Source organism: Pseudorca crassidens, chromosome 16, assembly GCF_039906515.1.
Source record: "Pseudorca crassidens isolate mPseCra1 chromosome 16, mPseCra1.hap1, whole genome shotgun sequence".
Lineage (NCBI taxonomy): Eukaryota > Metazoa > Chordata > Mammalia > Artiodactyla > Delphinidae > Pseudorca > Pseudorca crassidens.
Window position 1 is genome coordinate 31,231,472 of NC_090311.1, and position 23,538 is coordinate 31,255,009.

Consider the following 23,538-nt stretch of genomic DNA (forward strand, 5'->3'; position numbering starts at 1 on the left):
AGGCAGGTGGTGAGCCCTCGCTAGAGGTGGATACCTTAGATGGCTCTGAGGGAATCCAGTGGTCCTGAGTTCAGCCGAAAGTGAAGGGGCCCTCTTTTGTGCCTGGAGGGGACCACTTCCTATTCCTGAGGAACAACCTGCTCAGTCTTCAAGGACATCTGGCATGATCCCTGATTTGGGGCTGGAGAGCTCTGACTGTCAGTGTGTCTGGGGCAGCCGCCAGGGAGTGGAGAGTGGTTTGCAGGACAACTTCCCTGGGAGCTCAGGTTCCCATTCATCATCTGTCTTCTCCTCCTCTTCCTCAGGGGTCTTGCTCCAGTCTCCTGTGCACTTCCCACCTCGCAATACAAACACGGGTCACTGAGCCTTCAGAACCATGCCTGAGATGTAGAGAGATCTCCCTGGGAACATGACCCTTTATCATCTAGCTCAGGGGTCCCCAACCCTTGGGGCCGTGGCCTGCTACCGGTTCGCAGCCTGTTTGGAACTGGGCCACACAGCCGGAGGTGAGCGGCGGGCCAGCGAGTAAAGCTTCATCTGCCGCCCCCCATCGCTCGCGTTGCTAACTGAGCCATCTGCACCCCCCATTCCGTGGAAAAATTGTCTTCCATGAAACCGGTCCCTGGTGCCAAAAAGATTGGGGACCACTGACCTAACTTACTCTAGAGAATGAGGAGCTGGGATTTTCCCAGCCTTATATATTGGGACATTTACTGTCAATTACTAAGGTTGGAATCCCTAGCCCTGTATTACAAAGACCATCAGTAGAATCAGATGGGCCTGGGATTATATCTGGGTTTTGCTTCTTACTAGCTGTGTGACTGTGGGTGAGTTATTTAAAGTTTTCTAAGCCTCAGTTCTTTCTTTTGTAAGTAAAGCCAGTAATAGTCCCTACCTCACAGGACTGTGCTGAGAATTAAATGAGAAAATACACGTAAGGCAGCAAGCACAGTCCTTGGCACACAAGACCCAGTAAACATTATTGGGTCTCTCAGCAAAGCTCTAGCCTGTAATTTGGGACCCACTACTCAGTGAATGACTCTTAACTATCTTGGCCAAGCCACTCCACTCTCCCAGGGATAACAGGATGACTACACACAGCCTAGTCACCCGAGTCTTTTCTTAACATATATCTTTGGTTAATTTTTTAGTTATTTGATGTCTCAAATTGTTATGGAGCAAGTTTTAAAAAAATAACATGCTTGGGTACAGTGGATGTCTTATTGTCACTGCCTGCCAATGAGTATTAATGGGTCCTCAGCCTAAACTTGGTTTCGTTCAGTGCACTTTAAGGAGAACTTAACTTTTTACTTCACTTGTGGTGTTTCTGGTATAAAATGTCTTGTCTCTGTGGCTTACTGTTTCAACCCATTCTGCTCTTTCAGCCTTCAGAACAGTTTTAGAGCCAATAGTAATAATAGCTAACTCAATGAGTGCTGACTGTGGGCCAGGCATTTTTCTATGTCTTGAATGTATCATCTCTCTTAATCTTCGTAACAACCCTAAGAGGTGAATACTCTCATCCTTATTTTATGGATGAGGAGACTGAAACATAGAGAGGTTAAGTGACTTAAGATCACACAGCTAGTAAGTGACATAGTAAAGGTTTAACCTTGGACAGTCTGACTCCAGAGCTGGCACTCTAGGTCCATCTTGCAAACCACCTGACTTGCTAGAACTTTAAGTCTCTAGAGCTCAAACAGGGGGTAGGCTGTTCCATTCGTGGTCCCTGACAGACCTCACCTGGCATAGTCATTCCTTGTGACTCTGGGCTTGGTTGTGTGACTTGCTTTGGCCAGTAAGACATTAGAAAGCATGATGGAAGCAGAAGCTGACAAACACTTGCACGGTGGGGCTCATCCTTTTGGAATGCTGCCTTCCACATGAGCCATCTCGGCCATCCCTCGGCCATTTCAAGTCAACCCAGCTCAGGTCCCGGAGCAGAGAAAAGTCAGCCCCGTTTGTTCCTTGCCCAAACTCCTGGCCTTCAGAATCAGAAGCAAGCATAAAATGGTGGTTATTTTAAGCCACTCTGTTTAGAGGGATAATTTGTTATACAGCAATAAATGATGGAAATGGCCAAGAAGCCAAGGCCAGGCTGGGTGTGAAAGATGTGGACCAAGTGTGCAAGAAGACCTAGAGTCCAGGGCCCAGGAGAGCACTGAAGGTTTGAAGCCAGGTGAGCAGCAAGTCCTTCAAGAGCATCCCTAAGCAGAAGGTCTGGTGTAGCTCAGCCAACAGTCAGGGACTAGGAAAGATGCAGACACAGGCATTCAGGATGGGTGGAGGGTCCAACACCAAGCAAGATGGACATCTGGCTGGAGGCTCTGGAAAGAGAGAGCTCAAATTTGCATGATTAAGAAGCCTCCCATGAGCTTCTGCCTGGGGTCGGAGCAAATTCCAAGGCTTCATCAGCCAGTGCTAGGACACAGGTGGGAGCCAGTTAACTGACTGGGGAAGAGCGCACTGGATCTCCCAAGAGCCCATCCAACACTGTCTTAAAGAAGTTTCCAGCAAGCCCTTTCCCGTTCTCACCAATGAGCTTAGCTTTCCTTTCTTCCATCTTGCCAAGGTGTGGACTCATTATTTTTTCTTTCCATGGTGAGAGCAGAAAAGTAGAAAAAAAGATTGGACCACAACCTTTCCATCTGCATAAACACGAGTATGTTTCTTTCCCATCGGAAAAGGGTTTCCCGGCAACAGTGTGTGTGTGTATGTGTATGTGTGTACAGACATACACTACAAAGTGCAGAGCACATGTTCTTAGGCAAAGTGTATGATGTAATATAGTTCTTCTTTATTTTTAATTCCTGATTATAAAAGTAATATGTTGAATAAAATTTAGAAATTACAAAAAGTATATAAAAAAGTAACATTCACCCAAAAATCACCCATCAGGGATCATCACAATGGACATTGTGCATATTTCCTTCCAGTATTTTTTCCATAATTTTTCGTATATGCTTTTTAAAAAGATGGAATCATACTGGGTACTACTTCCTAACCTGTTTTTTGACTTATAATATGAACATTTTTCCCGTTTAGCAATCTTTCTTCTAAAACAGTTTAAAATGTTACATTAAGTTCCTTTATATCATAATTCCTTTATTGGGGGTGTGTGGTTGTTACAGTCCGTCTTTAAAATGTTGAGAATGAACATCCTTTGTTTTCATTGTCAATCGATTCCTTAGTACTGATATTTAGAAGTCATATTATTGGGTCGAAGTCATATCATTGGGTCAAAATCATACTATTGCTTGTTTTAAAAGACTTTGATACATCTTGCTAAATTATCTCATAACATGTTACCAATGTATATTCCTCCTTCAACAGCAGTGTATAAGAATTCCCGTTTTATTATACACTTGCCAATATTGAATCATTTCATTAACAAAAACTGGCAGTGATCTTTTAACCCATTTTCTCTTTCCCTTCTGTAACATTTGAAATTTGGCACAGATATAAACTTTACTTGGCACTGAATTGCTTAGGATTACACACTGATTACCGCAGTGGTTGCCTAGTTCATTCCTAAATCAACCTGTTAAAGGGGCTTTGCCTCGTTTTTTTTTTCCTAATGAATAATGAAAAGCTCTGCTGTGTGTGTCTCGCCAGTAGTTTTCTGACAGAGGTGTGCAGATGTGTCGTCCATCGGCCTTGCTTGGGATGCTTGTTCAGACCACACCTGTACAGGTGTGAGGTAGAGGGCAGGGGTTAGGAGCATGGATTCTGGAGTCAGAAGGGGCTGCCTTGAAAGGCAACTTCAGTCTCTTACCAGCTGGGTGACCTTGGGCAACTTATTCATGAACCTCAGTCTTCTCTTCTGTAGAAGAGGAATGATATTACTTATTCACAGGATTGCTGTGCGTATTACATATGACCAAAGGGCAAGGCAAGTTGACTGTGAGGGTAAGACTCAAAGGCAAACTGGCCCTGCATCCCTCAGGTATTAGCCTTAGTTCCAGCTCCATCGGACTCTTATTTTCCTCCCTCTGGACTTTTTTTTACTTGCTGGTGTTTTGTTTTGTTTTGTTTTCTGCTAGAACACTCTCCCCAGATGGGTGTCCCCCTCTCATCATTTAGATCTCACCAACTCAGACTTTCCCTGGGCTCCCATCCCCCATTGCTCTTTCATAAACTCTGTTTTAGTTTCTTGAAAGTGCTTAATCCCTCCATAGAATGATCTCTTTTTGTTTGTTTGTTTGTTTTGTCCTGTTTTGTATTTGGCCGCACCATGCGGCTTGCGGGATCTTATTTCCCCAACCAGGGATCGAACCCGGGCCCATGGCAGTGAAAGCGTGGAGTCCTAACCACTTGACCACCAGGGAAGTCCCAGGATCTCATTGTTTATTGTTGATTTTCTTCCCTCCACTAGCACCATGAAGGCACCATGAAGATAGACTCTGCCTGTCTCTGCCTTCAGGAACCCAGCACAGTGCTGCCCAAAGCAGACACTCAATCAGTATTTATTGAATGAATGGACTGGCAATAAAGTGATTTTTAAGCTCTTGTGCTAGAGATTATTTTTTAATTTTTCTTAGAGTAAAGCAAAGCAGTTTTGTGCTAGATTTACCTCTGATGGGACAGAGCTGTAAATACAGGTATTAAAAAGTCAGTAACTGTGAGAGCTGAGGGTGTCCTAGCAGGGTTATTTGTGTTGTATCTTAAAGGCTTTGACACTAGACTGATCTGGAGAGAATCTCAACCTCTCCACCCAATGGCTGTGTGTCCACAGTGATATCTTAAGTGCTCTAAGCCTCAGTTACACTGCGTGTAAAATGGCACTGATACCCACCTCAGAGGATTAGTTTGAGGATTAAATACAGGATAACATATGTGAGTACCTGCAAATAATCAGCATTTAAAAATGGCAGTTATGGGGCTTCCCTGGTGGCGCAGTGGTTAAGAATCCACCTGCCAATGCAGGGAACACGGGTTCAAGCCCTGGTCCAGGAAGATTCCACATGCCATGGAGCAACTAAGCCCGTGCGCCACAACTACCGAGCCTGGGCTCTAGAGCCCGCGAGCCACAACTACTGAGCCTGTGTGCCACAACTACTGAAGCCCACGCGCCTAGAGCCCGTGCTCCGCAACAAGAGAAGCCACCGCAATGAGAGAGCGCCCGTGCACGGCAACAAAGACCCAATGCAGCTAAAAATAAATACATAAATAAATAAATTAAAAAAAAAAAGAAAACTGAGGGCCAAGTAACGTTAGGCTCTAAGAATGAGACAGAAGGAATAATTACTGTAAGGTTTTGTTTGTTAATTATATTCATGAATATTAATTCATAGTCACTATGAATTATCATATATTCAAATGAACAGTATTGATCCAAGGCTGTCTTTTCGGGCTTTGGAAAAGCCCATCCCTTTCTACCTAGATGTCTTTGGGTGTATATAGTTAATATTTCATTAATTATGTAGAGGGGCGTTGTGTGTACATCAATGTCTCATATGATGCATATAATTAAGCCACTTTTTGTTGGGAGCGGAAGAAAATTGGGCTTTCCCAAAGAAAAGCAGCTTGCTCCCAAAGTTGCTAACAGATTGCTTCTTAATTGAACTTGGGAGGTGAATTATATGGTGAATTAGAAAAAAGAACAACTCTGAATTTAGTGAATTGTTCCATAAAGGAAACTGTGGGATTGAATTGCAAATGCTGGATAGAAACATTTCAGCCTGGCCCCATGCATCACGGGCTGCTGACCTCTGCATGAACAGGCCTGGAGCTCTCTTTTCAAGGCCTGGAGGGCATTCTTTCCCAGAGACCAGCTGTAAGCCTGGGTTTCTTATGCAAAGGAGACGTTTGAATAAGCCCCTGTGACTAATGAAATCTACGGGGTCTTTGCATAGCCTCTCACTGAAGAGGTAATTAACCAAAGATCAAATATGGGCATATATATGTATTTTTTCAAATATTTTTTGTCTTGCAGTTACACCCAAGGAAAAAGATATCCCTACACCCTGAATACTCCCTGCCCCCATTGCCCCCAATCTTTGTCCATCAGACTATATTTCTCTCTTCCTTGTTCTGCGTGCTTATGGCTGCAGTTATAGCCACAGGCACACCTGTCTTATTTGCTTGCTTTTACTGAAATGGAGCAACACATTCCATTGATTTAGATGTGAGAAATGACTTTTCTTAGTACTTGATGTCTGTCTTCAGCTCCACATCTTCCATTCCTGGTGAGCTGGGGAGGAAGGAGGTTAGTTTTAAGAAAACATCATGAGTTGAGGCTACCTCTTACAGGGTTCTCTAAGTAGAGAATCTCAAGTTCGGCTGCACCTTAGAATCACCTGGGGAGCTTTTTAAAATCCCAAGGCCCAGGCCAATCAAATAAGAACCTCCGGGGGTGGGATGCAGGCCTCAGTACTTTTCTAAAAAGCTTCCCAAGATGATCCCGAAGTGTAGCGAAGGTTGAAAGCCATTGTTCCAAGAATATCTACTTCCCTCCCTCCATAAGCTGAAAAAGACAAACTTTTCCGTCAGTGATGATGAGTTAGAAATGAGTGGGTTTTCTCTGTAAGCACTGTCTACCTGACTCATCCATCTGTCTATCCATCTATTCATCCATCAATCACATATTTTATTTATTGCCAGGCACAGTGCTGGGTGTTTACTGTTGGACAAGGCAAGGTCCCTTTCTTCAGGATGCTAAAAACTAAACTAGGGGATCAGCTGAGTAGAGAGGAGATCCCAATTACTTGTGGCAAGGGATGTGAAAAGGCCCAGGGTGCTGGTAACACAGAGGAGGGGGCTTCTAACCCAAGAGGAGCAATGGGGCTTCCCAGAGGAAGTGGTGTTCAAGCTGAGCCTTGCAGGTCCAGTAGGATTTGGCCAGATGAAGAGGTGGGTGTGGCAGAGGAAGGCGCATCAACAAGAGGAGAATGGAAATCCAAGAGGACCGTGAGGAGCTTAGGTGGCTGAGCACAGAGTGGGAGTGGGGGAGTAGCAGGAAGCCCTGAGGTACCGGCTGGAGGAAGCCAGCAGGGCCATATCACAGGGGTGGGCCTCATGGGTCATGTTAGGGCTTAGAATTCATCCCGAGGGCAGTGGGAAACCTTGGCAGGGTTTTCATCAGGGGAGTGGCCAAATCACATTCACTCCAGGTAGATCCCAGGCTCAGCTGTACTAGAAGCATGCGATTTGCTGCCCTTTGGAGAAATGACGAGAGCTGCCAGTCTCTTGCTGGTAAGGGTGACAGAGAAGGGATGTGTGTTCTTAATTGCTGTGACCCCAGTCTCATCAGTGGCTTTCCCTTGGGAATAGACAGCCACCACCACCACCACCACCACCACCACCACCACCACCACCCCCCCAAGACATCCCACTTGTTCTCCTGTTCTTTCTGGGTCTGAGGCTGAGGGAAGGAGCACAGATCTGGGGAGGTCCGCCAGGACCCACCTTCAGCTTCTCCATTACTAACCATCTCTGTACCTTCAGGACAGGCAAGTCACTTCACCTCTTGGAACCTTGTTTCCACATCTGTGAGACGAGGATGTTTGTGGCTCTTTTGTCGCTGAGTCTTCATGAGGCTAGAATTACAAAACTCTGCGTTTAGCACTGTTCCCAGCACATGGTCAGCACCGTAATTGGCACACAGTAAACACTGATTCCTTCCCCACCTCCATCTGCTAGGGGGCCCCTGGTCTCCCCCCAGCTCCAGAGCTTTGCTCCCATTGTAACCCCAAGGGCCAGGGGGCCAAGGGAATCAGAAGTCCTCATCCCCCCACCTCCTCTGCCTGCTGCAAAGCTGAATATCAATCTCTCGCAGCCATCGCTCCCTCAACCACAGCTTCCAGCTAACCTTGAACCAGGCTGTGCTCAGGTATCCTTACAGGTCTTTTTTTTTTTTTTTTTTTTTTTTTTTTTGTAGGAGCCAAGCAGGTCTAAACTTTCCAACCCTCCATGATGGACTGGTGCTTTGCAGAACCTCCTTTCAAATCCCAGCTCCTGTGTTCCCCTCCTGTTCGCTACTAATAACCCGGATCATATTCAGAGCCAGTGCAGTTATAAAACCCTTTCACGTCCTCTGGCTCCCATCTAGATCTCTCAGAATAAAAGCCAAAATCCTGAAAATGGCCTGCAAGGTCCCCCAGGAGCTGACCCCCCCAGACCCTCCACTGCTCACTGACCTCATCACCTATTATTCTTTCCCTGGCTCATTCCATTCCAGTCATACCCACCTCCATACTGTCAAGCACATTCCCACCCCAGGGCCTTTGCACCTGCTGTCCCCTCAGTTGGAATGCTCTTCCCCAGATATCTGCAGACCCTCTCCCTCACTTTCTTCAGGCTTCTGCTTTTCTGCCTTGTATGAAATGGCAATCCTTCACCCCTAGCATTCACTGTTCCCCTCACCCTTATTTATTTTCTTCATAGCGCTTGTCAACAACCGACTTATATATTTAGTCACCTGTTTGTTTATCATTTTCTCCTCTACCCTCCACCAGAATATAATTTCCATGAGGTCAGGGTAGAGTTTGTTCAGTGTCATATCCTGAGCAGCAGAAACAGCATCTGGCATGCAGCAGGTGTCGGATGAACATTTGTTGAATGAGCAAATGCCTAAACAAACCATTACCTCATTCGGAACTTGGAACAGCCCATTTGACAGATGAAAAGTACTAACACCCAAGGTCTCATCCTCGGTTACACAGGGAGTGAAGACTAAGCTAGTCTGAGAGCCTTGGCCTCAGGCTCTCCTTCAGTCTGCACAGGGCACATTCCTCTGCTGGCCAGTGATTTTCATACCATCAGGATTTCCCCTGACCTTTAGCCCTAGAGGAAATGATATCGCAACTGGAAGAATACCCAGAGGGCTGGGAGCTGGCAGCGAACGCCCCGGCAGCTGCAGGGAGTGTGTTAGTGGATTCTGACTTGGCCAGAAAGGCAGCGGACGAGCAGGATGAAGGCATGTAAAAATATCTGCGCGCGCCTGGTCCACCGCCAGTGTCAGTCACCAGAGGGAGAGAGGTGGTCTGCATGTCAGGAGTTGGGATGCAGGACCACAGGTCCTGTCTTCCGTGGTTGTCAGGGGCCAGGGCATTGGGTTCCATGTTTGGGACCCTTCCTTGAGCAGCTCTGGAAGCCTGTGACCTATGGAGCACAGGAAATATCATCGGGCTTCTGACCAGGAGACTGTCCTGAGCCCTCAGCTTCCTTTACGGGCTGGCAACCCGGGGCTGATCATTTTGAATCTGTTTTCTCCTCTGTAAAATGGGGTTACACTTCTGCTACAGAGTGTTTTCATCAAGGTCAAAGGGGAGATGGGGAAACTGCTTTGTAAGCTGCAGATTTCTAAACAAATGCAAGAAATATTTTGCACGAGTAGATTGTCCTGTAGGTGCTTTGGTGTGGTTTCACGTGTATGATAGTCTCTCCTGGACACAGGCTTTGTCCTCAAATCTGCTCCCTGGTGTCCCGACCCACCCAGCTGCTCAACTGCCAAATGTAGGCATCATTCGGGACCCCCTCAGTCCCTCCTATCTAAGCCATCAGCCTCTCCTGTTGCTGTGCCTCCAACTATATTCTTAATATCCCTGAGGATCCAGCCTCCCTCTCTCCACCACGGTCAGCCCCTCCACATGGCAAGCTCATTCCCAATCCAGATTCTTTCCTGATCCTCCTTCAGCTGGGACCCGCTGGCCCGGATCTCTGTGTGGCTGGCTCCTTCTTGTCTTCCAAGTCTCAACCCAACTGTCACCTCCCTAAAGGGCCTTCTCTGACCTCTTTCTAAGCAGCTGCTCCAGGCCGCGTTACCACATACTGCGTTTGATCTTCAGAGCATTTTCTGAACCTGCAATCATCTTATTCCTTTATTTTCTTACCTACCATTTACTGTCCAACTGCCCATTTGGAACTTAGGCACTGTCTGTCCTGTTCACTGCTGAATCCCTGCTGCCCGCGACTGTACCTGGTTCACAGTAGGTCTAATAATAGATGGTGATAGACCATCTTCCTGGTGGGGACAGATGTGAATCTGGTTTCTAGATGATGATACTAGCAAACGAGTACGTGCATCACTGCCCTTGACTGAGGCAGTGTCGGCAGAGTCTGATTTATAAAGTAAGCAGAGCAATTTCTAAAAGGAGACTCACACCCCAAAGAGGAAACCAGGATGCCTGTATAAGCCAAGGCAGCAGCAACTGTCACATCACATATTTAGGAGTGGCACTGGTGACGTCTCCCTGCATCCCGTGCGGGGGACTCCAGAACTTGAGAGTGTCCGGTTTGCGTTGGGCTTTCTCAGGGAGTTGGGGGTTAGGAAGCTGACTTTGGGATTCGCCTGTTAACTTTATATGTTTCACTCCAAGTGCCCTTGAACTGATCGAGGAGGCTACATTTATAATTTCTGAACTATGTTCATGGTTATAAGAAAGCAAGTTCTTTTTGGCCTGAGCATCGAGTAGGGGCCCAGTCATCCTTTGTTAACAGATCTTTACTGACCCACTGGTGATTCTGAGCATCCCCCAGGTGACCAGGTTTGTTCCCTCATCTCATGGTGCTGGTGCAAAGAAGGCTGGTGCGTCCTCACGTTTCTTTTCTTCTTTGTTCCTTTAGGTGGGCTTGGAGAGCAGCCATCTGAGAGCTGGTCGAATGCTACAGCCACGAATACCAGCAGTGAGGAAGCTAGAGAGGGTAATGTGAGGCCCCACCAGGCCTTGGGGCACTCTTTGTTTTTCAGTTGTTGTAAATTTCACATAACCTAGAATTTACCATTTTAACCATTTTAATGTGTACCATTTCGGGGCATTAAGTACATATACAATGTCGTACCACCATCACCACTATCTAGTTCCAGTCGCACCCATTTCCCTCCCCCATCCCTGATCCTGGCTTTGGGAACCTCTTATTGTACCTTTTACTTCAATCTTAGTGAACTAGAAGCAGTGAAGTCTGTGAATGAGGGGGCAGTGAGGCCTTTTGTTGAGTGGGGTGGGCCGTCTGCCAGAGAAAGGTATAAGGGTGGTATTTGGTTGCTCGGGGACTGGATGGCCTCCAGTTAGACTCTGCAGTCTGGGCGTGACTTTTCTCTGTAGCCCTTGGCTGGCGAGCTGAAGGCCCGGAGGACGGAGAGGAGGGATGACGGGGCTTTGGGAACCAGGGGTCTGACAGAATGAGTGGGCCTGGGAAGCAAGAAAGGGAGCTAAAGCTGGGGTGGGGACTGGGAGGCAGGTGTAGACTAGAGACCCCGTGGACAGTTGCGGGGGGGCTGTCTGTGGCAGGGGCCTGCCTGGAGGTACCACCTCTGCCTGTCTGCACACCAGCGCCCAGACGCGCATGCGCTCTCAGAGATTCTAGTGGAGATTATGGGAGGCACCTCACTGGAAGCATCTTGGTTTTGGAGAAGGTTTTCCTGTTCAGAAGCTGTGCTGAAGGAGAAGGGCTGCTGGGCTTCTGTCCAGCCTGCATCCTGCAGGAATCAGGGCTTGTTGCCGACAAGGGCATTCCTTCTATTGATACATAAAATTAACGCAGAGCAAAGTGAATCATTTTTAAAATGCCAGAATCCTGTGTTTCAGGGATGTTTCTGTAGAGGTGAAGTACAAACCATTATTCACTTCATTTTATGTTCTTTCTTTAATGTTATTTTATATTTTACACACACAATATATATATAACTTCACAGTAATGTACAAATGTGATGATATCATCATATACTTTTCTTAGTGTTGTTTTTTTTTCTTTTCCCTTTAATTTGGCTACCTCCTTCACTTCTTTTTTCCACATGTTACCCCTCTACTCTTCCCCAGGTAATGCATGCTAGTAACTTTGTTTTCACCCTTTCATATTTTTCTCCATGCACATATATTCACATATACACTGATGCAGAGATGTCTACATATGCATACATAAACATACATATAAACACATAAACATATATACAGATATGTTTTGTCCTTTTTTTTAAGAAGGGATCATATTTGATACGTGTTTTTTATGCATTATGCTTTTCTCACTCATCAGTACCTCGTGGAAAACCCCTCCAAGACGCTTGTATAACTTCAATTTATTCTCTTGAATAGTTGCAAAATATTCCTGGTCTGAATGGGCCATAACTTATTCAACCCTTCTTTTATCAGTTAATAATAACTTCAAGTCTTTGCCATCATAAACAGTGTTGCAGTAAAATACCTGAACATAGACCCCACACACTTAGTGTGTTTTAAACAGATGCTGCTAAAATGCATTTCAAAAGGTGTAAGTGTGCTCCTTTCACCATGTCCTCCCTGGCACGAGGTATTATCAGTGTTTTTAATAATGGAAACGATAGCTTCTTATTAGTTAATTTGTATTTCTCCGACTCCTGGTGACTTTCAGCGTCTTTTCCTACCTTTGTCAGTGATTTGGGGGTGCACTTCTGTGACTCGCTTCTTCCTGTCCTTGGCCCATTTTCCTGTTGGCTTGCTGATCCCCTCTCAGCAGTCTGATCTCCTTTAGAGAGAGGCAGACTCTTCCACTCACAACCCCCACCACCACCATTTGACAAACGTGCATCTGATTTTAAGTCGCACCAAGTATTGCTGGGACCGTGCGCAGGGCCCCTTTAAAAGCTGTATTTTTCTGCTTTGCTTTCTCAAAGGTATTTTGACTTAGGCGTTTTCAGGCTCCCAGTCACCTGGTAAAATCCGTGTCACTTCATTTTGGCCGCAGATGACCAGCACTTAGTGGTGAAAATGGACACAGGGTGTGAGGATGAAACCAGAAGGATTTGCCATTACCCTTCAGTGATGTAGATGCCACACCTAATTTTTCCTTCACGATTTAAGTGATTTATTGTGGCGTGAAAACCACCCCCAAACTTAGTGACTTCAAACTGTGATTTGTTATCTCTCATGATTCTGTGCATTGACTGGGCTTTCGGGGGTGGTTCTTTGGCTGACGTCAGCTGGGGTCACTCACTTGATTACATTCATCTAGCAGCTGGGCTGGGCCGAGAGGGCCAAAAAAAAGCTTTAGTCACATGTTTGGTGCCTCACTGTGCCTCCACATGCTGTCTTTCCACATGGACCTTCACCATTTAGTTGTCTAAGGATTTTTTATAGCATGGTGGCTGGCTTGCCAGAGAGAGGAGACAGAAGCCACCCGTCCACTTAAGGCATGGACTCTGAATGCTACTTCTGCCACATTCTATTGGTCAAAACAAGCCAAAGGGCCAGCTCAGCTTCAAGGAAAAGAAAATAGATTCCACCCCTTAATGTGAGAAGTGGCATGAACTTACAGGGATGAGAGCTGTGGCCATATTTGGAGACCATCTACTGCCTTCCCTCCCTGCATCTTTCCTGCTCACCAGCAATAGCTATTGTCAGAATTTTTAATATTAATATTTACTGGTTTTTTGGGCATCATATTACCCAACCAAATAAACTTGAACAGTCAGACACACTTGGGTTTGCATCCCAGCAAGCCACTTAGTAGTTACAACCTTGGATAAGTTATCCAGCTCTTCATCTAAGGTTTGGAGAGAATTAGAAACAATATTTATGCAAAGCTCATCGCCATGTGTCTGGAACTTAAAAGGTACCCAATGAGTGTAGCTCTTCCCCTTCTCTCTCTCCACCTTCACCTCCAAGAATTAGATTATCCAGCACGAAAAGTGCATTGTCCACCTCTGGACTGGGATTTCACAGCTGTTTAACAGCTGCACAGAAACACCATTAAGGAAGACAGGAAGGAATAAGGCTCCCGCAGCCCATTACAATTCTGCCTCTGGTTGGGTTGTACACGGTACTCACACGGCGACGAGAGATCTTCTTGGGTGTCTTGAGGAGGATGATGACAGCACTGCCCCACCCATGCCGCACACCCCTGCAGCTGGCTACATCCATAGTCTGCAGCCCCTCAAATGATCCTGGTGTGTTTCAAGAGGATAATGTCAAGGTTAGGCCAGTCCCTTCACTCTGTATTACAGCAGCAGACGAGCAGGTCTTTAAGCATCCAGGGTGAGCCTGAGGAGGAAGGAGACCCCCAAGGTGAGGTGAAGGCCATCCCTTCTAGCTTGTTCCCCCAGCCTTCCCATCTGTCCCTCCAGGACACTGTCAGGTGCCAGCCTGGGTGCCTCTTGTTTTTGTTTGAATTAAAGATAAGGCAAGTTGTGTCAATCTCAGATTCCCCTTTAATCACAACCCACCCCGCTTCCGCCACCCTCAGAAAAAGGGACCGCCCAAGCAGGAGAAAGGATCTGAGGGAAGCCCCTGGTCGGCTGGCTGCAGGACCAGGTGTATTTCCTGGCATTATGTTGCTCCCCTCAGCCCTGATGGCGGGGATTTGTGCTTCCAGCTTTGGGGAGGTCTGGGGGGCTTGGGGAATTGCTCACTCGGCACCCCTTGGCAGACTGGTCTGAGGAGCCTTCCTACCCTGGAGATGAGAGCTCAGCATGCATTTCGGGGCCGATAATGGGATTAATGAAATGGAGTGTGTAACTGTTCCTCAAATGAAGCTGCGACTGTTTTGGTAGAGCCTGATTTCCAGAACCATATTCATAAAAGAGAATGGACCTTTCACTTTCTGTAGCAGTCCCTAAGGGCTCTGTGCTGCCGCAAATAATAATGGAATCAGGTTGCACCAGAGAGCAGGGATCCCTCAAACTTGGGCACAGAGCCTCACCTGACCCCTGAATGTCACTTATGTCAGCATATCTGGGTGTAACCATTGAACCTGACTTTAGGCATTCTTTCTAGCCTGTCCCCAAATGCAGATGTGATGGTGATAACTGCAGCTCTCATTGAGCCCTTACACAGCAGACGTTTGATGTTCATTGCCTGGTTCCATGCCCATGACATCACCATGCAGCAGGAAGGAGATCTCAGGGGACAGTGGCTCATCTAGAGCCACACAGGTAGTGAATGGCAGCATTTACCTTGAGCCTAAGTCCCCCTGACCCTGAATCTCTTGCTCGTAATCTTTGGGCTACATCAGTGGTTCTCACACTTCCTTATGCATCCGGATCACCTGGGGAGCCTGAAAAAGCACAGATGCCTTGACAGTCCTCTAGGCCAATTGAGTCCCAATCTCAGGGCAGGGGGGCGGACACCAGAATTTTTTAAAAGTTTCCTGATTGAATCCAATGTGCAGTCAGGTTTGGGAACCATCGTGCAGAATAATCCACAGTCTCCCCCTTTACTGAGCCTTTCAAGATCGCCACAGGCAAGGTGCGAATTTGCCAGTCACCCGTGGGGTGAGGGTTATGCAGGTGGCTGGACTGTCAGGATGTTTACTTCCAGTGTAGGAGGGACCGGTTGACTAATCGAAAATCCGCAGTTCCTTGCTTGAGGAGGCTGTGCCATTTATAATACGGCTGTGCCTTCAGCTGGAAACGGAACATCGAATAGCTATGGCAGATTTTCAGAGAGGATAGGGTACACTCCCAGAGCCAGAGAATTTAAATGGACTTTATCCCCCAGCCCACCCCGCCCCCAGCATGTTAAATCCCTTCAGACACCCTTGAAGGGAGTCCTCCTCTGCATTTGCTCCTCTTCAGATGCAGGCCTCTTGGACCATAATAAATAATTACATCCTTCTATTGGGACTCCAATTCCAGATAGTAGTAATCCAAGAAAATCCAATAATGACAGTTGCATTAAGATCCTTCTTCCAGGCTAAGCAGAACATCTGTTTAGACATATTTTTAATCGGCAAATGCTTCCTGTGTTGAGTCCTCAGCAAATTAAATTTCTCACTGGACCGAGGGGGAAGCTGTCATTCAATAACCCATCTCTGGAAATTACACCCCAGTCTCTCTCCAGGTGCACTTAAGATTTTCCCATGCTGACTCGGCTGCACCAGGCCCTAACATTACTGGGTCACGTGTGTATATAGCACAGCTTCTCTGAGAAACATTGGATTTCTTAGTGTTAGTCCCTCAGATAGAGAAGTATTGATATTTTTGCCCATTCTCCAAAGGAGAGTTGGCGGCGGAGGAAAATTAAGAGACTTGTTGAAAACCGTATGGGAAATAACAAACTTCCACTTGCTACATCACTGCCTGTGATTACTTAAGACAGGATTCTCAGGATTTAAACATTAAGGACTTCAGGGCTGCCAACATTTTGGAGAGGTTTCTGCCGCAGAATTGTTTGGACTGTTGGGTTGTTTATTTTTAGAATAACTCATCCATTCTTTAACTAATTAATTCAAAATCCAAGAGCACCGAATGCTTACCACCAGCCTGACACTGTGCTGGGTGTGAATAGAGTGGTGAATGAGCCAACCACAGTCCCTGCCCCCATGGAGCTTCCAGTCAGTCTACTGGGGCAACTCACATTTGAAATCTGGATGCAATTTGTAGTCCTGGGCTGGGAGAGCAAGTTAGAATATCTGTAGAGACCAAGCAGGTAATGTCAATGGGTGAAATGCCTGGATGGGACCCTGAGGAGTGGGAGATAGATTCTAACAACCAGGAAAACGTGTACCCTGACTGTAGAGAGCAGGTGCTACTTAACTGCTATGGGTTGTAAATGATGGAAGATGGGCCCACTGTTGCCAGATCTTTCCATTTTTAAAGAAAAACTAGAAAATCTGGATTTTTATGTGAAATTCCTTGATTTTTAAAAGTTGGCTTCTCAAATGAGAAGCCAACTTTGTTTTTAAACAAAACAAAACAAAAACCCAAAGTGTAGGCCAAAAGCATCCAGGCCAAACAAAACACATCTGTGGGTTGGGTTTATCCCAAGAGCTGCAAGTGTGTGACTTCTGATCTAGAAATTCTAGCAGTAAAACAATTATGTTCAGGCTTAAAAATGTGTTATATGCCAACTTTCTTGTTCTGGCAACTGAACTGGCAGGGACCCCTTTTACAAACATAGAACTACTGGAAAAAAATATAACCTTCCTCTTACTCCAAATTAAAAATACAGAGTTAAGCTCAAAGAAAAGATAGGGAAATTGTCATTATCAGAAAAGAACAGGGAACATAAACCCATGAAACTAAGCTTCAGATGGTGGCAAAACTGTGCAGAGGGCACTGAGACTGGGCCAGGATTTGGGGTACTGAGGGCTGGTGGTTTTTTTATGCCCATGTAACAGCTATATAGGTTCAGGATTTGTGGCCTTGGTCCCGTGGCCTTGGAGACTGAGATCTTGCATAAAATGAACTCCTTCAAAGGGCTTCCTAATCATTAAAAAAGAAAGAAAAAGAGAGAGAGAGAAAGAAAGAAAGAAAGAAGAAAGAAAGAAAGAAAAAACAAAGAAAGAAAGAAAAGAAAAGACTAGAAAAACTCTGTCCAGTGGCTGAAAGAAGGGGCAAGAAATCTTGCTATCTTTCCTAGGTTCTAAGTGGGGGTAAAAACATATCTTCTATGAGAAACTGAATCCCAAAGCCTGTTCCTGAGACAGGTATAAGTTCTCAAATTTCATTTCCTATGTATGGAAACCATAAACTTAGAAATTAACATAAAAATTGATCTAGGACCCATAGAATCCCAAGAGCCCTGAAAAAATGAAAATCAGGGTCACACTCATTGCTGAGGGCATATGAGATTCTTGCAGAAAGGAATAACCCTCCCCCACAAAAATGAACTTTAACTGAAAACATTAGAAACACAAAAAGTTAATCCATGAAGGATAATCAACAGAGACAATAACTTGGAGAATTAGTACCCCAAGATGCAGAAATAATAGAAGAATCTGTGTGAGATTAAATAGGTATACATAAAATGACTAAAGAGCCAATGGGAGAATTTGAAACTATTGTGGGGGAGAAAAAGAACAGATCAATTTAGAAGCCACTAAATAGGGCTTTTGGTAATGATAACTGTATTTATTGAAACTGGAATGGGATAAATAGTATATTGAACACAACTGAAGAGAGAATTATTGAAACAGAAAATAGATCTGAGGGGGAGGAGCTTCAAGATGGCAGAAGAGTAAGACGTGGAGTTCACCTTCCTCCCCACAAATACATCAGAAATACACCTACATGTGGAACAACTCCTGCAGAACACCTACTGAATGCTGCAGAAGACCTCAGACCTCCCAAAAGGCAATAAACTCCCCACGTACCTGGGTAGGGCAAAACAAAAAAGAAAAAAGAGAGACAAAAGAATAGGAATGGGACCTGCACCAGTGGGAGGGAGCTGTGAAGGAGGAAAGGTTTCCATACACTAGGAAGCCCCTTCATGGGCAGAGACTGCGGGTGGCGGAGAGGGGAAGCTCTGGAGCCATGGAGGAGAGCGCAGCCACAGGGGTGCGGAGGGCAAAGTGTAGAGATTCCCACACAGAGGATTGGTGCGGACCAGCACTCACCAGCCCGAGAGGCTTGTCTGCTCACCTGCCGGGGCGGGCGGGGGCTGGGAGCTGAGGCTCGGGCTTCGGAGGTAATCACAGATTGCCAACAAACACATGAAAGGATGCTCAACATCACTAGTCATGCAAATCAAAACTACAATGAGGTATCACCTCACACCAGTCACAATGGCCATCATCAAAAAATCCACAAACAATAAATGCTGGAGAGGGTGTGGAGAAAAGGGAATGCTTTTGCACTGTTGGTGGGAATGTAAATTGATACAGCCACTATGGAGAACAGTATGGAGGTTCCTTAAAAAACTAAAAATAGAAGTACCATATGACCCAGCAATCCCACTACTGGGCATATACCCTGAGAAAACCATAATTCAAAAAGACATGTACCACGATGTTCATTGCAGCACGATTTATAATAGCCAGGACATGGAAGAAACCTAAGTTGATCATCGACTGATGAATTGATAAAGAAGATGTGGCACATATATACAATGGAATATTACTAAGCCATAAAAAAATGAAATTGACTTATTTGTAGTGAGGTGGATGAACCTAGAGTCTGTCATATAGAGTGAAGTAAGTCAGAAAGAGAGAAACAAATACCGTGTGCTAACACATATATATGGAATCTAAAAAAAAAGAAAAAATGGTTCTGAAGAACCTAGGGACAGGACAGGAATAAAGATGCAGATGTAGAGAATGGACTTAAGGACACGAGGAAGGGGGAAGGGTAAGCTGGGATGAAGTGAGAGAGTGGCATGGACATATATACACTACCAAATGTAAAATCAGTAGCTAATGGGAAGCTGCCACATAGCACAGGGAGATCAGCTCAGTGCTTTGTGACCACCTAGAGGGATGGGATAGGGAGGGTGGGAGGAAACACAAGAGGGAGGAGATATGGGGATATATGTATATGTATGGCTGATTCACTTTGTTATAAAGCAGAAACTAATACACCATTTTAGAGCAATTGTACTCCAATAAAGATGTTAAAAAAACAAACAAACAGAAAACCAAAGTAGTTCTAGAAGTTGTAGACACTGTAATAAGGCAAGAAAAAGAAATTAAAGGCATACAAATTGGAAAGGAAGAAATAAAACTGTTCTGATTTCCAAATGACGTGTTTGTCTATATAGAAGATCTCAAGGAATCTACCACAAACAAACAACTCCTAGAACTAATTAGTGAGTTTAAGAAGATGGCAGAATACAAGACCAAAACACAAAAAAATGCTTATATTTCTAATAATTAATGTGCAGAAACCAAAATTAAAAACACAGTACCATTTATAATCACTCAACAAAAATGAAATACTTATACACTTTAAAAAACATGTATAATATTTGTGTACTGAAAATTACACAATGCTGGTGAAAGAAATAAAGACCTACATAAATGGAGAGAAATACCATGTCCATGGATTGGAAGGAAGACTCAATATAATAAAGATGCCATTTCTCTCCAAATTGATCTGTAGTTTTAATGTAATTCCCATTAAAATCTCAACATTTTTTTTTGTAGACATAGATAAGCTTACCCTAAAATTTATATGGAAAGACACAAAATTCATATGGAAACATAGCTAAAACAATGGAAAAGAAGTCTAAAATGAGAGTAATCACTCTGCCTGATATTAAGGCTTACTACAAGCCTTCCTCAATATCCCTGGGGGATTGGTTTCAGGACCCTTCATGGATACCAAAATCTGTGGATGCTTAAGCACCTTATATAAAATGGCATAGTATTTACATATAAACTATGCACATCTTCCCATATACTTCAGATCATCTCCAGATTACTTTTAATACCTAATGCATTGTAAATGCTACATATTTGCTGGTGCACGGCAAATTCAAGTTTTGCTTTTTGGAACTCTCTGGAATTAAAAATATACTTTTGATCCACAGTTGGTTGAATCTCCAATGTTAAACCCAGGGGTATGGAGGACTGACTGTATAAAATTACAGTAATAAGACAGTGTTATATTACCAGAGGGATAAACACATTGATCAATGGAACATAATAGAGAACCCAGAAGTAAACCCTATTACCATATGACCCAGCATATTGGGTATTTATCTCAGAGAAATAAATATCTTCACAAAAACACCTGTTCATGAATATTCATAACAGGTTTGTTTGTAAGAGCTGGAAACAACCCAGATGTCCTTCAACAGGTAAATGGTTAAACAAACTGTGTACTACTCAACAATAAAAGGAAACTATTTATACATGCAACAACTTGGATGAATCTCCAGGGAATTGCACTGAGTGAGAAAAGCCAATTCCCAAAGGTTATACATTGTAGGATTCCATTTAAATAATATTCTTCAAATGAAAACATTTTTGCAATGGAGAACAGATTAGTGGTTGAGAGTGTAGGGATGGGTTGGGAGGGAGGGGAAGGGAGGTGGATGTGATTTTAAAATGACAATATGAGGGATCCTTATGGTGATGGAACTATTCAGTATCTTGAATGTGGTGGTAGATACACAAACCTATACATGTTATAAAACTGTGTAGAACTAGACACACACACACACACACACACACACACACACACACAAGTATACATAATGGTGGGGAAATCTGAATGAGATCAGTAGATGTCCATATCCCAGTTGCAATAATGTACTATAGTTTCATAAAATATTTCTATTGGGGGAAACAGAGTAAAGGGTATAAAAAGTCTCTCAGTATTATTTCTTGCAACTTCATGTAGATCTACAATTATTTCAAAATTTTTTCAATTTACAAAAACTATTTCATATACAGTAAAAAAGTAATATTGAACCTCAACATTATGACCATTGCAAAACTTGTTTTATTGTTTCTTGTGGGAAATGTATTGCTCACAGAATAACACCTATTGAATGACTCATTTAAAACAAAACACATAATTACACAAAAAGATTGAAAATATGTAGATGCAGAAAAGTTATATGAGGCAAATACTAATCAAAATAAAACTGGCATAGCAATATTAATATCAGTCAAAATAATCTTTATTATGGATGAACATTATTACAGATACAGAAGGTATTTAATGATGAAAGAAGCAATTTATCTAGAACATTTAACAATCCTTAACTTGTCTTATTTAACCAGCATAGCCTTGAACAATATGAAGGAAAAATTAAAAATAAAGGAGAAGATGACAGTTCACAGGCTTAGTTCTCAAGGTTGTTTAAAACACTTTTCTCGGTAGCAGATACACTAAGGAGCCAAAAACATTTGTAAGTAGAATATTTGAACAGATGTAGCACCCTTCAACCATCAATTTTGGAAACTGATGCACATTATTTCAAGGTTATAAGGAATATTTATAAAAACAATCACGTAGTGGGCTACAAAGCAAGGCTCAAAACAACAAAGAATTGATACCTTGGAGCATGGGCCACCATCCATGGCCAGAAGGCCAAATCCAGCCTGCCATCTGTTTTTGCAAATAAAATGTTATTGGAACACAGCCATACCCATTCATTTACACAGTGTCTACGGCTGCTTTCACACTATAATAGCAGAGTTGGGTAGTTGCAATAGAGAATATATTAACCACAAAACTTAAAATATTTACTATCTGGCTTTTTACAGAAAAAGTTTGCTGACCTGTGCCTTGGAGAATAGGTCCTTGGAACACAAAGCAATGTTAGACATCAATAACACACACAGAGAGACAAATGTTTAGAAATTAAAAATCACACCTCTAAATAATCCAAGGATCAAAGAACAAAGTCCAAATGGAACTTACAGAATATATCAAAGTCTAACATTGAAATGTACATGTCAAAAGATGGGATGCAGGCAAAGAGGAACTCAGAGAAATTTTAGTATTAAAATGGTAATATTAGAATGTAAGAAAGATTGAAAATTAATGTGCCAAACATTCAACTCAAGAAGCTAGAAAAGGATGGCCGATTGATTTGTTACAAAGGTGCCAAGACAATTCCATGGGGGAAAAACTAGTCTTTTCATCCAACGGTGCTAGTACAACTGGATATTGCATACAAAAGAATGAAATTAGACCCCTACCTCACACCATATACAAAAATTAACTCAAAATGATTGAAGAGCTAAATACAAGAGCGAAAAGTATAGAACTAAACATAGATATAAATCATTATGAGTTTGGATTAAGCTGTACAGGTACACCTCAGAAATATTGTAGGTTCGGTTCCAGACTACCGCAATAAAATGAAAATGGCAATAAAGTGAGTTGCACAAATTTTTTGGTTTCTCACTGCATATAAAAGTTATGTTTACAATATACTGTAGTTTATTAAGTGTGCAAAAGCATTATGTCTGAAAAAAATAATGTACATACCTTAATTTAAAAATACTGCTAAAAAATGTTAACCATCACCTGACAATTCAGGGTTGCCAAAAACCTTCAATTTGTAAAAAACACACAATAAAGTGAAGCACAATTAAACAAGGTATGCCTGTAATTTATTATATATGATACAAAAAGGCAACAAAAAAATGCATAGATTGGACTTCATCAAAATTAAAAACTTTTGTGCTTCAAAGGACAGTATCATAAAAATGAAAAGACAATCTATAGAATAGAAGAAAATGTTTGCAGATCATATATCTGATAAGGGTCTGGTATCCAGAATATATAAAGAATAATTACAACACAACAATAAAAAGACAACACAATTAAGAAATGGACAAAAGATTTGAATAGACATTTCTCCAAAGAAGATATACGAATGACTAGTAAGCACACGAAGAGACATTCAACATCATTAGTCATTAGGGAAATGTAAATCAGAACCACAATGAGATGCCACCCACTTCACACCCATTAGGATGGCTATAATCAAAAAGATTGATGATAACAAGTGTTGACGAGGATGTGGAGACACTGGAACCCTGATGCTTTGCTGGTGGGAATGTAAAATGATGCAGCTCCTTTGGAAAATAGTCTGATAGTCCTCTAAAAGGTTAAACATAGAATTACTATATGCCCCAACAATTCCACTCTTTGGCAAATACCCAAGAGAACTGAAAATATATGTCCACACAAAGTAAATGGCATCATGACTCTCTTGCAGATGGCAAGGAGAATGCTATGCTTCCACAGAGCCCTGGGACCTTGCATGCTGGAGCTGAGACCTTCTCTCCCCGGGTCCGAAGAGCTACAACCTCAAGGACAGAGAGGATATGGCCAGGAGGGGTCATCCCCTATGTCATTGGAGGGAACTTCACTGGTCAGTAGCTCCAAATGAGGCCTGATTTGGGGCTGGATGATTTGTCTTCCTAGGTGGGCAAAGTCCTCCA

At 43.6% G+C, this 23,538-nt stretch overlaps 1 protein-coding gene across 1 annotated transcript in view; it reads left to right on the plus strand.

Moving 5' to 3' along the window:
* TLL2 (tolloid like 2) overlaps positions 1-23,538 on the plus strand; it is a 132,251-nt gene that overhangs the window by 51,888 nt on the left and 56,825 nt on the right. Inside the window, exons 3-4 of the mRNA XM_067709854.1 lie at positions 10,567-10,644; positions 23,313-23,468. Of these exons, the coding sequence (XP_067565955.1) occupies positions 10,567-10,644; positions 23,313-23,468 (234 nt within the window). The remainder of the gene's footprint in view (positions 1-10,566; positions 10,645-23,312; positions 23,469-23,538) is intronic.